The sequence below is a fragment of the Dendrobates tinctorius genome, unplaced genomic scaffold, assembly GCF_039654945.1.
Source record: "Dendrobates tinctorius isolate UK_male_01 unplaced genomic scaffold, ASM3965494v1 ptg000008l, whole genome shotgun sequence".
NCBI classification, from domain to species: Eukaryota; Metazoa; Chordata; class Amphibia; order Anura; family Dendrobatidae; genus Dendrobates; species Dendrobates tinctorius.
The window spans coordinates 42,085,446-42,099,447 of NW_027361676.1; the positions used below are offsets into that span (position 1 = coordinate 42,085,446).

At 42.5% G+C, this 14,002-nt stretch overlaps 1 protein-coding gene across 5 annotated transcripts in view; it reads left to right on the forward strand.

Annotated features, from left to right (window-relative positions):
• The window catches only part of CLCN3 (chloride voltage-gated channel 3), a 158,790-nt gene that overhangs the window by 104,781 nt on the left and 40,007 nt on the right, over positions 1 to 14,002 (forward strand). For all 5 annotated transcript variants that reach the window (XM_073577234.1, XM_073577230.1, XM_073577252.1 and 2 more), the window contains 4 exons: positions 3,043 to 3,142; positions 4,260 to 4,447; positions 4,826 to 4,948; positions 9,306 to 9,512. In XM_073577234.1, coding sequence (XP_073433335.1) covers positions 3,043 to 3,142; positions 4,260 to 4,447; positions 4,826 to 4,948; positions 9,306 to 9,512 — 618 coding nt within the window. The remainder of the gene's footprint in view (positions 1 to 3,042; positions 3,143 to 4,259; positions 4,448 to 4,825; positions 4,949 to 9,305; positions 9,513 to 14,002) is intronic.

The window sequence follows — 14,002 nt, forward strand, 5'->3', positions numbered from 1 at the left end:
TACAGACATAGTTGGTAATATTCATGTGGGTTTCCTTAAATGGAACTTGTAACATCAACAAACGCCATTTACCTGTAGTTATAAGGTTACTGTGCAGGGAAATAGCGTTTTGTAGTGTAACCATTGTTTTAATTTTTTATTTAAACAATAATGCACGTGAAATTAAGAAACTTTATATTGTATCTTATTAGAGAAATCTGCTTTTTTCTTCTCCTGAACTGATCATTCTTTCTCCATTCATGGGTATAATTTGTATTCAGTGAAGACAGATTTTCCTATTATTGCGATAGTTGATACTTGTAAAATCTGTGGAGAGGAAGGATCTACAGGCGTTTAGACATCCTCCTGCAAGTTGCCTTGACACAACAGTTACCGTTCTCCATAGATCTTTATAAGCACCAACTGTCATCTATCTCAGTCACTGGAAAATCTCTGTTCACTGAAATCGGATTTTACCCATGAATTAAGAATTTTGAGAATAAATGATCAGTCCTAGTGGTGAAAGAGGTGTTTTTTTTTTAATAAGATTGCAAAGTTTTTTACTTATACTGTTGATGTATGGAAGAAGAAAATATATCCTGTGTTTAGCTGGCTTACTGTTAGCGCAGCAACAGGCAGAAGATTAAGTTTTAGGGTACATGCACATGACGTTTCTTAGACGTGTGTCCTCTTTGCACCCTTTTTTGGTTTTCGGCATTTTTTTTAATCTATTGTAAGCTAGTGAGCAACCTTCAGACAGAAGCCGCCTGAAGCAGTTAAAAGACTGAACATATGCACAGCAAGTACGGTAGTTTTGAAATCTTAATACATGTTGATTTGTTTTAGCCTTTATTTAATGCTTTTTTTCTGGTGGGTGTCAGAGACTGCCCACCTGACAAATACATTGTGTGCCTTTATCCTCCCACAGCTGTCCGCTTCCAGTCATTGGGGAGGTGCAGAGAGCAGTCACCATTCACTACACAGTGAGCGCCCTGTACCCCAGGACTTTGACAGCCTGCTCTAGTGCTTGTGTAAAGTCCCAGGGAACGATTACTGGGCGCTCAATGTGTAGTGAATGATGACATTAACTGCTCCTTGCACCATCCCAATGACTGGAAGTCAGCAGCTGTGGGAGGAAAAAACACATCATTTTCTCTGCAGCTGCGCTTCGAGTAATGCAGTTACACCGGGTTTAAATGCAATTTGCCTGCAGATTACCACTATATCTGCAGGTAAATAAGTTGCCTGTAAAGAACAGGTAGTATAAGTCTCAAAAAGCCCCAGTTGCCAGTTTGAAAATTGCAACAGTTCTAATTTTTAATAAAGATGCCAAATATGTAAAACTAAAGCATTTATGCCAAAAAATTATTAAAACCATAGTTAAATTTTCTGATTGCATATTCTTTTTTTAAAAGGTGTCTGTGGCCTTGCAGAACCTCGACAAAGCAGGTGTTATTACACATGCAGCCATTATGCTATGCCTTTTAACCACTACATGACCGATCAGGGAAAAAATGGGTTCACTGCGCTGCTGATGAAAGCCATTGAAGAGTGCAGGAGACAGAAGATTTTCCTGTACGGTTTATTATCAACACGTTTGAAACGCGTTGGTAATGAAACACACACAAATCTTCACTTGGATTTTTCACTTGGTTTCATCAGCAGCACAGTGAACCCATCGTTTCCATGCCTGGTTTTCGTCGTTTTTCACCCGTTGGTCTGCAGCGGGTGATATGCCCCTTCACCAGACAAGACCATATTGCACTTGAGTTGTTTTTGTAGCCTCCTTCACTTTTTTTTTTAACCACTGCTGTCTTTTTCTGGTTTCCCTGTGTAATTACATAGGCTGGGTTTTAAACGCGGAAATTATTCTACGGCTATAGGCCACAACAGCGCTGTGCTGCTCCAGTCTTTTTATATTTTCCGTGCAGAATCGCCTCATTTTTGCAGGGAAATTGCTCTTTGATCTGAAAAGCCACGTGACCATTATGATTGACCGTTGCAGGAGAAATGGCTGTTTCTCCAAAAAAAAGTAGCAATTTGTGTAGAGAAAAGTAAAAAGGCTGCAGCAGCACAGAGCTGTAATGGTTAAAAAAAAAACAGCGGCTGGTTGGACATTGTTTTCTTTATCCATGTTTTGAGAAACTGCATAGTGCCAAAACACATTAATTACCTTTTCATTAATCTGAATACTCATGTTAATAAGATTTTTTTTGTTGTTGTTGTTGTTGTTTTGTGGCCTTTTTCGAACAAAGAGAAACAGTATTTACAGTCCGAATTCAGCTTACCTGGGGGGGATCAGCAGCGCTGGTGGAGCAGAGTCACGAGATGGGAAATCCCATCCCAGCTGTTGCGGCAGGTTTGGCGGTGATGCTCGAGCATTGCTGTGATGTGGTGGCCTCCGGGAAAATGGCCATGGGGGGCGACGCATGCTCAGATTGAGATCCCGGCGACAAGATCTCATCCTGAGGCGGCCATTTTCCCAGAGGTCACTACATTGCAGCAATGGATGTGCTGGGCCTCTGGGCTTTCACAAAGCACCACGAGATATCATCCTGAGGCGGCCATTTTCCCAGAGGCCACTGCATTGCAGCAATGGATGTGCGGGGCCTCTGGGCTTTCATAAAGCACCACAGAGCACCACCGCCGAAGCTGCCTGCACCAGCCGCTCCAGGAGTGTGATCATTGCCTGGCAGTGTCGGATCGGGACCGCTGCAGAATTGCCCGACTCCTGCTGCCGCCACAATATTTGTAAGTATATTCCGACTATAAGACACACCCCCATTTTCCTCAAAAATTTTGGGAGAAAAAAAGGGTGTCTTATAGTCCTAAAAATACTTTTTTTTTTTTTTTTTTTTAAAGTGTGATTGTCTTTTTATTGCCCATGACAATGATGACATCATTTTTTTTTTTTTTCCCCCTCTAGCCAAGGTCGTCTTCCTGCCACATTGTAGCACCTTATTAAAATAATGTTCACGTATTCATGTAGGTCCCCGATGTTAAAAATAAATGTCTGCTGTAGACCTTGATATCTGCTCTAAAAAGTGTTGTTTTGTCCTCTAGATTAACAGTAAGAAGAAGGAATCTTCATGGGAATTATCAAAAAGTCTCTACGATGCTTGGTCAGGATGGCTGGTCGTTACACTAACTGGTTTAGCTTCAGGTATTGTTCCTACATTTTGGGAATATGGGTTTATAGACCTGGGTGTATGAAGAGAGTTGTGTGTCGCCTGTTAGAGTAAACCCACGGCTTCTGCTGTGTCTAGTAATAATTAAAGCTGGACTTCCATGAATTTGGGCATCCGAATCAGTGTTCTGCCTCAACTGATGTCAAAACATTGTCCGTTTATGACCACCCTTTTGTTATACCAGCTTCTACGGAGCCGGGCGCACAGTGCAACATGCAGCTGCAAAATATGAGCGAACCCATGGAAAGCTGTTGTGTCCATTCTCACAACAGCTCCCATCCAGCCTTTTTGTAGCATGCTGGAGGGGGAAAAGCAATCCCAGATGACCGGATACATGGAAAGTGTACTAAGATTGTGTTTCCAGTGCAGCTCTTACGTGCTTTTATAAATAGAGAAGATAGAGTAGATTCTTACCATGTCTCCATTGAAATGGTAATGATTTTAATATTTGTACTGTAAAGAAATCATCCGCATTTTTATTTTATTAAGGGGCTTTGCCTATCAATCGCCGTGTCTCCTCCATGCTACTGCTGGGGTTCCAGACAAGTCTCCTAGCTTCTTCCGGTGGGGATAGCATGTGACTGCGGCAACCAAACCTTGGCCACCGCTATAACCAACATGGGCTGGGGTTTGCTGCAGCTTTCACTTGCTAGATGAGTACATGAGATATCTAGATTAGTACCGTATGTCTTTTTTTTTTTTTTTTTTAAATAATACCACATTGGGCATATTTTTAAATATGAAGAAGGCATGGACAATTCTTTTAACCAGGTCTCTGGATACTCACTCATGTAGCTGTATGTATAAGATGCGTGACAGCCAGAGAGAGAGGCAGAAATAGTGCTTCATTATCTGTGTAGTTCTCATATTGCAGGAAAATCTTCACCCTTAACTTCAGTATCTATACTCCACATATACTAGTCTCTGCTATTTACATAATGACGCATATTCATTGCTCTATATTAGTAATATTCTATATAATTAGATTTTATATATGTTGTGTTATAGTGTCCTATTCTTACATTTTCCCAAGTCCTTTCTATGTCCGTATAGTGTTAAATCTGGTATTCACACCTCTGATTTGTGCCACAGGAGCTCTGGCAGGCTTCATAGATATTGCTGCAGACTGGATGGCAGATTTGAAGGAAGGAATTTGCATGACTGCATTTTGGTTTAACCATGAACAGTGCTGCTGGGGATCAGATGAAGCCACATTTGAAGAACGTGACAAGTGTCCTCAGTGGAATACATGGGCAGACCTCATAATAGGACAGGCAGAAGTAAGTTGTGATTTTTTTTTTTTTTTTTTGTTCAAGTCCCTTTTTTGGGTCCCATTCACACATCTGATTTTCACCAATGTGCTTAATTCATTTTTTTTTTTTTTTTTACAATTTTTAATTGTATAGTATAGTCTGTTTTTCAAACAGACAGCACATAGTTGCCATCCATCCATATTGCCTCTGTGTGCTGTCTTTTTCAAATACCGATGTTTAATTTTGGCCTGATAGAAAGATAATGCCTGATATAAAGGGTCATTCACCAAAATTACTTACCATATCACACATTACAGTGTATCATCACCAAGATCGCACAGATAATATTTTTATTATTTTTATTTATAATTATACACTTGTAATGTTCTTGGTTTCACTTTGCAGGGTCCGGGCTCATACATAATGAACTACATAATGTACATCTTCTGGGCTCTGAGTTTTGCCTTCTTAGCGGTCAGTCTGGTTAAAGTCTTTGCTCCATATGCTTGTGGCTCAGGGATTCCAGAGGTACGTATGATACGTGTCTGTACAATGTGTTTTTGGTCCATGCGTTATTCCTGTAAATGTGGAGATATACTGAAATGCTAAATGAGATGGTTATTTCATCAACGGTTTCTGCTTGTTTTACCTAAGTAATTTACATTTTTTTGACATTGCGGGGAAGCTCCTATGGCAAAATATATAATAAGAGACAGTCCCAAACACCTGAAATGTGTCGTAATGATTAATCTATCAGAAAAAAATCTGTTATAAACCTACATCGCCGCCTTCAGGTTTGCTGGCAATTCTAGATCTGCATGAACATTATATGTCAGGTGATTAACATTCACCCAATAAGATAGGAATGCTTCCAGACCCAGATGTGTCCTTTAGGGAGGTCTTTCTAGTAGAAACAGTGCTCAAGTCTTCACCATCCTTTTAATCTACATCCTGACATATAACATACAGTTACCGTATGTCATATTCTGGCTCCCTGACTTTGATGTGGGGTTGCAAGCCAAGTCTGCATATTTGTCGACAGAAGATGGCTGTAATAATCAGCCATCATTTTGCTTGTAACAGCCTCAGATGAAGCGGAGCTCTTCTCGCGGTTGTTATCCTCTCAGCATGCCGGCAGGGGCCACGCTGTTATGCGCCCTTTGGCGGGCTTGTAATGTGATTGCAGGGCGCCGATGGTTTGCTTTGACAGCCAGGGGTCTGTTGAAGACCCCTGTGCTTGTCATGTTAGTACTCCTAGCTGCCGTTCATAGAAGACCGTAATTTTCACTATATACAGCAATACTACAGTGTTGCTGTGTATAGTGTAAGCAATCTGATGATCGCACGGTCAAGTCCCCTAAAAGGAGTAACAAATATACACATTTGGTTTCGCTGTGTTCGTAAAAGTCCGATCTATTAAAATCTAAAAAAAAATCCAATTGGTAAATAGCGTAACGAGGAAAAAATATAAAAACCCCAGAATTGTTTGTTTTTTTTTTTTTTACACTAATGCAGCAACACAAATGTAATAAATGACAATCAAAACATTATCTCTACTCCAAAATCATATTAATAAAAACATCAGCTCTGGTGCAAGAAAACAAGCCCTCACAAGGCTCCATATCCCGAAATTTGGAAACTTTAAGAATCTTAGAAAATGTCATCACAAGCGAATTATATTTATTTGTTTTACAAAGGTCTGAATCTGGATCAACCCTCCCAAGCTGTCTTTATGGGCCTGTCGGTTATAGGAAGCTGAATAATATCCATTGATATCTGCTATCCGATGTCTTATTCCACATCTGCACGTTCCTTTCAGCTTCTATCTCACAGGCAGCCAGTATCGTTGCAATACAGCAGAGCTGTAAAAAATGTGTTTGCAAGAAGACAAAGTTCGGTTCTCCAGTTCTTTGTTAGTTACTTGTTTCACACTGGTAACCTTTTTTTTTTAATTAAAAATAAAACTCCGGAGGCAGATTCCCATGCAGATCAGTGTCCGTCCCATAGCCTAGAACAGCTCATTTACATATATGAAAATTGTGGATATTAAGGTATCATTGTATTCGGGTTCTTTTGACCTACATGCCCACATAAATGGCTTAGGGGAGTTGATAGATTGAAACCGTAAAAAAAAACAAAAAACATAAAAATGTGCATTGTTTAGGATCGCCGTAATCATACTGATGTGTGGAGACTCAAATTGCCAGGTTGGTTTTTAAAACCCTGTAAAATTTAAAAAAAAAAAAACGCGGAATTGTGCTTTTTTTTTTTTTTTTGCCATTTCATGTTACTTGAAATTGGTATAAATTAAAATGGATTGGGTCATTCAGCAAAGTACAACTCGTCCCTCAAAAGATCAACTCATCCGTTGATTCCTCACCCAAGAATCTGCAAAAACCCTAGTCCATGCCCTCATCATCTCTCGCCTTGACTACTGCAACCTCATGCTCTGCGGCCTCCCCTCAAACACTCTCGCACCCCTCCAATCTATTCTAAACTCTGCTGCCCGACTAATCCACCTGTCCCCCCGCTATTCCCCAGCTTCTCCCCTCTGTCAATCCCTTCACTGGCTCCCAATTGCCCAGAGACTCCATTACAAAACCCTAACCATGACATACAAAGCCATCCACAACTTGTCTCCTCCATACATCTGTGACCTCGTCTCCCGGTACTTTCCTGCACGCAACCTCCGATCCTCACAAGATCTCCTTCTCTACTCCCCTCTTATCTCCTCTTCCCACAATCGCATACAAGATTTCTCTCGCGCATCACCCCTACTCTGGAACTCTCTACCACAACATATCAGACTCTCACCTACCATCGAAACCTTCAAAAAGAGCCTGAAGACCCACCTCTTCCGACAAGCCTATAACCTGCAGTAACCACCGATCGACCAAACCGCTGCACGACCAGCTCTACCCTCGCCTACTGTATTATCACCCATCCCTTGAAGATTGTGAGCCCTCGCGGGCAGGGTCCTCTCTCCTCCTGTACCAGTTATGACTTGTATTGTTTAAGATTATTGTACTTGTTTTTATGTATACCCCCCTCACATGTAAAGCGCCATGGAATAAATGGCGCTATAACAATAAATAATAATAATAATAACTCCTCGCATGGCTATGTCAACGGAAAAATAAAGTTATGGCTTTTGGAATAAGGGGAGGAAAAAACGAAAGCACAAAAATGAAAAATCATCCAGTTCTTAAGGGGTTTAATGGATTATTGATCTAAATCATGATTCAATGTAATGGAAAGCTAATAGAAAGCTTGTAATGCAGAAACTATATACACCACTATTGTGCATAGTTGAATCAGTGAATTGACAATTGAGACTATGAACTCTGATCCCATTTGCCACATGAACAGTACAGTCCTAGCTGGGCAGAGAGCCATACTTGTAATGTCTGAAGATAATAATATTGTTTGTTACATGCAATACTTTGGGACAAGCCGATTTTTAGTTTTTGAACTTTAGTTTTTTTCTTTCCCTTTTTCCAAGGACCTTAACGTTTTTGTTTTCGATCAACCTAGCTGTGAGGACAAGTTCTAGTTCTGAATTTTACCACATAATATACTGACCAACATTAAAAAAAACAAAAAACCCCAAGTGTTATGAAATGGTGGGTAAAAAATGCAATTCCACTTTTCATTGCATGGTAGAAATGACCTAGCAAACTTGATTTTTCAGATCAGTATTGATAATGCGATACCAAATTTGTACTTTTTGCATAATTATAGCTGTAACTTTTTTTGCACCATTTTCAGAGATGAGTGTTTTTATATTTGTCGGTAAAGGTGTCTGAGTGCTTGCATTTTTGCCTATGTAACGGTTTTGATTTTACCTTAACTTCTTTTTTTTTTTTTTATAAAATTCCCTTAGGGGACTTACACTTGCAATCACTTCTGTGTACCGCATATTGCAGTACAGTGTAAATGATGACCTCATGACACCAAACCTTTGGCTAGGCTTCACTGGTGTATTAGTACAGAAACCATAAGGCCTTCAGCACCACTCTTGCTCCATTTATATGTCACTTTCAGTGATTGGCAGCGGCTCCTAAATGTTTAGAAACTGATGCTGGCTGTATAAGGCTAGTTTCACATTAGCGCTTTTGAGCGCAGCGACAACCCAGTGCACGGCCGCCGCTAAGCCCTGCCGCGCCTCCGCCGGTAGCTCCGCCTACCGGCGCATGACGCTGCATGCGTCCTGCGTCCCCTATCTTTATCACTGGGGGCGCAGGCCGTGCGCAGTATGCGTTTGGCAGCGCATGCGTCCTTTTCACGGTGCGCCGACCAGCGCCAAACGCAACCTGCTGCAGTTTGGTTGCGCTCGGCACACCGTGAAAAGGACGCATGCGCCGCCAAACGCATACTGCGCACGGCCTGCGCCCCCAGTGATAAAGATAGGGGACGCATGCAGCGTCATGCGCAGGTAGGCGGAGCTACGGACGGAGGCGGGGCTTAGCGGCGGCCGTGCGCGGGTCGTCGCTGCGCTCAAAAGCGCTAATGTGAAACTAGCCGAAGACATCTGGTATCTGCTGCAAATGACTACTGAATCATCAAAAGCTCATTCACAGCACGCTGTCAGGATTCTCCGGTCTCTGCAGTGAAACCAGGTTGTCACATCATCTCAAGTATACAATTTGCATACTTCCAGGCATAAATTGAGTGATGCCATGCACGTCTAGCCGGAATTTGGCTGAAAGTGAGACACACTCGAGAATCCTGACAGTGTACGATATGAGGATTTGGAAGTCTTTGGTCGCAGAACAGTGACTGAAGACTTTAATCAGGAGAGTGGACAACCCCTTTACTAACGGGGCCTCATTCACCTTTTGATTTCAGAATGCAAAGCTTAAAATGACATTTATTTTCTTTACAGATTAAAACCATTTTAAGTGGCTTCATCATCAGAGGTTATTTGGGAAAATGGACTTTGCTGATCAAAACTGTCACACTTGTACTTGCCGTGGCCTCAGGTTTAAGCTTAGGGAAGGAAGGACCCTTGGTGCATGTAGCTTGTTGCTGTGGAAATATATTTTCCTACCTCTTTCCCAAATACAGCACAAATGAAGCAAAAAAAAGGGAGGTGAGTGATGCACTATATACTATGGTGATGGGTAGGGTATATTCATTCTCCAAAGGGTGCCACGACAGTACCTGTTGTAGGTTTCTGATTGTATTGTTGACATATTGAAGAAAGTTTTATATTTTTATGTTCTCTCTATATCCCTTTGACTTGATGTATGCATCTATCCTTGACTTATAGCTGGTGAAATAAGTATGGAAACAAGTCACCAATTTTCTAGGTAAATATATTTTTAAGGGGGCGTGACCTAGCACCTGATGCGAGCGGTCAGCTTCTGGAGCTCCTCCGCTGTGACCCTGCATTTATCCTGAAGATAAGATCTCTCTGGGAGCTGATAACACTTTGTGTGGCTGAGGGAAGACACCGGAGGTCGGCCCCGACGTGTGAAGCTGTGCAGAGCTGCAGAAATGGTCCGGAAAAGGCAGCAGGACGCCAAGGCAGGAGCAGGGATCCGGACCCAAGATGGCGCCGACAGTGTGGAGGCGGCTGAGAGAGCGGATGCTGCAAACGCCTCATATGCAAAGAGGCTAGAAGTGGCTGCCAAGCTGGAAAAGTATGCCTGGGTGGAAGGAGCACGGCAGGAGATAGCTGGAGAGAAAATGAATGTGCAAGGAGAAGGCTCTGAAGATGATACGGTACAGGGGGGGGCCAGAGGGGGAGGAAGAAAGGCGGGAAGTTGGTTGTGTGGCGCAAGAGAATGTGGAGGAGCTTATAACAGGAGAACCCACTTTGCGAGACATTTTAGCTGATCAGGTCATGCAAAATTGCAATATCAACTCTCACTTACAGAGTGGATGGGACTATAGCAGAAGTCAATACAATAAAGGCAGACATGGCCAAAATGGATAAGAGAGTGGGAGAGGTGGAGGAGAGAGTAAGTGTACTGGAAGACCATATCTCTAAAATACAAAGGTCCCACACTCAGTGTTTACAAAAATGTGCTGCTCTGATTAATAAGATTGATGATCTGGAAAATCGTTCACGGAGGAATAATGTGAGATTAGTGGGTATCCCTGAGAAGACTGAAGGAAATGACCCTACAAAATTTATTGAAAAATGGCTCCAGGACAAGATAGGCGCTGATAACCTGTCTAAGTTGTTTGCGGTGGAAAGGGCCCACCGAGTTCCTATGAAACCCCTCCCGACGGGGTCCCCCCCTCGTACTATCCTTGCTAGGATCCTGAACTATAGAGATAGAGATGCCATATTGAGGAGTGCTCGTAAAGCTGAGGACATGTGCATTAATGGGCAGAAGATCTCTATTTACCCAGACTACTCGGCTGAGGTACAAAAACAGAGGATGAGCTATGGAGCTGTTAAAAGGAGATTGAGAGATTTGAAATTGATCTATTCTACGCTCTACCCAGCGAAATTAAGGGTTGTAGCCCTGGGGACGGTTCACTTTTTTCCAACACCAGAAGAAGCCACTAAGTGGCTGGACTTAAATAAGCAGAAGCTTTCAGCTAACAAAGAAAGAGGGAAGTGAATGGAAGATTCTGGAGATGAAGATGATGCAGCCTTATTGCTACCTCTGGACTTTGGTTTAACAGTTTATTGCGGTTTTCGGAGGACTTATTGTCATAATGTTGTTCTATATGCGGAGGGGATAGGGAGGTGTTCTAGTTACAGCGGTTTATAGGTACTGAGGGAGGGGTAGCTAGACGCTGGACTACCTACTCTCTGATAAGAGAGGTGAAAGACAACAGCGGATTAGTTATGGGTTACTATGTTAATGAATATTGGGGGGGAGGGAGAGGAGGGCTTGGGTCTGTTGCTGGGAATTAGAACTTAGTTTGCTGGGAACAGCATCCTATTTTAAGGGGTCAGGAATTTGTATTTGTGAGGTTTCATGGTGGGAGAGACAATTAAAGTTGTTAGCTGGAATATAAGAGGACTGTCGGAGGGGAATTGGAGAACGGCAATTATGGAATATGTGAGAAAATGGGGCCCGGATGTCATTTGTCTCCAGGAGACACATTTACTTGCAGAAAAGGTAGAAGTGTTAAAAAGAAGGTGGATAGGGAGGTCTTATCATTCTACGTATTCCTCATATGCTAGGGGGGTCTCTGTTTTGATTGGGGCGTCTACGCCCTTTGAAGAAACTGAGAGCCATATAGATAGAGATGGGCAATATGTTCTGTTATTCTGCAAAATTTATGGGCAGCCATTATGTCTAGCGGCTGTTTACTTCCCACCCCCATATTCTGGGGAAAAAGGTATAAGAAATATTTGAATTGTATAAACGAGGTATGGGGTTACCAATGTTAATCATTGGGGATGTCAATAATGTGATGGATGAAGGGTGGGACAGACATAAGAAAGATTTAAGCAAAGGCATTAAAAAACTGTCGACGTTTGGGAATTATATGACAGAATTGGGGATGGTGGACCTCTGGAGGGTGAGGAATGAGAACGTAGTTTGCTACTCCTGTTATTCGGCAACTCACGGTTCCCTTTCCAGGATTGACCTAGCACTGGGTAATGATTTAATTGCGCACATGATCTGTGGAATAGAATATCTCCCGAGAGTGATTTCAGACCACAAGCCTATGGAGCTCTTGATTGGACGGACAGGTGGGAGGACTGGACGGGGAGGGGGATGGAAATTTCACCCCCTGTGGCTTGAACATATTGATATGGATAACATTAAGAAGGAGATCAGAGTACTGGCAGTTTAATGAGGATAGCGCTGGTGGGCGGGTGGTTTGGAACGCAATGAAAGCTTTTCTGAGGGGTCTTCTTTTTAGGGAGATTTCTAGATGTAAATCCAGGACTAGGATGGAAGATAAGGAGATCATAGAGGAATTAGAGCAGAAAGAGATATGGTGTCGGACCCATCAGAGATATCTCAATGTAGACTAAGGGAAGCTCAGGAAGCGGTTAATAAGTTGTATATGAAAAAGGCGGAGAGAAGAGCTTTTCAGAAATTAGTTTTTTGAGGAAGGGGAAAGTGGGGCACTTGCTCTCGGTGGTAGCGGCGGCACAGAAAGAATCATTGTATGTGTACAAACTAAGAACAGGGGAAGGGACTGTATTGACAGAAGTAGTGGATATTTTGGGGGAGTTTAAAAGTTTTTATGAACAGTTGTATACATCTGGGTTGAGGGCTACAGTGGGGGATATTGAAAGCTTCCTTGGGGGCCAAAACTTCCTAGGATTGGGGACGGCGACAGGAGGAGGTTGGATGAACCTATAACGGAGGAGGAGATTAGACTTGCTATCTTGTCAATAGCTAACAACAAGGCCCCTGGTGTTGATGGACTCCCGGTTGAGATATATAAGAATTTATTGGATATTTCAGTGGCTAAATTAAAGATAGTTTTTGATGAGGCGCTACGGGAGGGAGAGCTGCCGGCGTCCATGAGAGAGGCGACAGTAGTAGTTATTTTAAAGGAAGGAAAGGACCCGAAATTGGCGGAATCCTATAGGCCGGTTTCGCTGTTGACAGCGGATGTTAAGATTTTGGCTAAAGTAGTGGCTGGCCGTTTGGCAAGTGTGGTCCAGAATCTGGTCCATCCTGATCAATCTGGTTTTATGCCAAATAAGTCTACAGCGATGAACTTACATAGATTATTCTTGAACTTGCAGCTGCCATCGGACAACGAGGGTAATAGAATTGTGGTTTCATTGGATGCGCGTAAAGCGTTTGCTAGTGTTGAATGGTGCTATCTTTGGGAGGTTTTGAGATCTTTTGGTTTCGGACCGAGTTTTATCTCGTGGGTGAGGTTATTGTATTCTTCTCCGACTGCTAGGGTGAGAGTTAATAGAGAGTTATCTGGAAGTTTTGGTTTATATAGGGGGACTAGCCAGGGGTGTCCGCTGTCGCCGCTGCTTTTTGCGTTGGCAGTGGAGCCCCTGGCACAGACAATTAGGAACTCTACTTTGGTTAGGGGGTTCCGGTATGGCATGATAGAGGAGAAAATAGCCCTATACGCAGATGACCTGTTACTCTTTTTAGAAAATTCTGGAGAGGCCTTGGAGGGTGTGATGAACATTCGGTGATATATCGGGTCTTGAAATCAATTGGGCAAAGTCAAATATCTTGATAGTAGTGGATGAAAGGGGTGATGACATCCTGATGGCATTGGAGGGTAGCAGGTTGTCGGTGGTTCAACAGTTCAAATATCTGGGTGTTCAGGTGTCTCTTCCTCTTTCGAGCTACGTCGATTTAAATCTGTCCCCATTGTTGGACAGGTTTAGGAAGAAAGTAGGGGTGTGGTGCAAGTTGTGCCTCTCTGTGGTGGGTAGGATAAATTTAATCAAAATGATTCTTTTGCCCCAATTAATATAAATATAAATATATATATCTATATCATAACCCCCGTTTGGTTGCCCCGAAAGTGGTTTCATACCATTAACTCTATATTTCGAGACCTTGTTTGGGGGAAGAAACATCCAAGAATTAGGCTGGAATTTCTGCAGAGGCCTAAAGATGGTGGGGGAATCCCTGGATTTATTTTTTGGCAGCACAGGGTCAGCAGATGAGATGT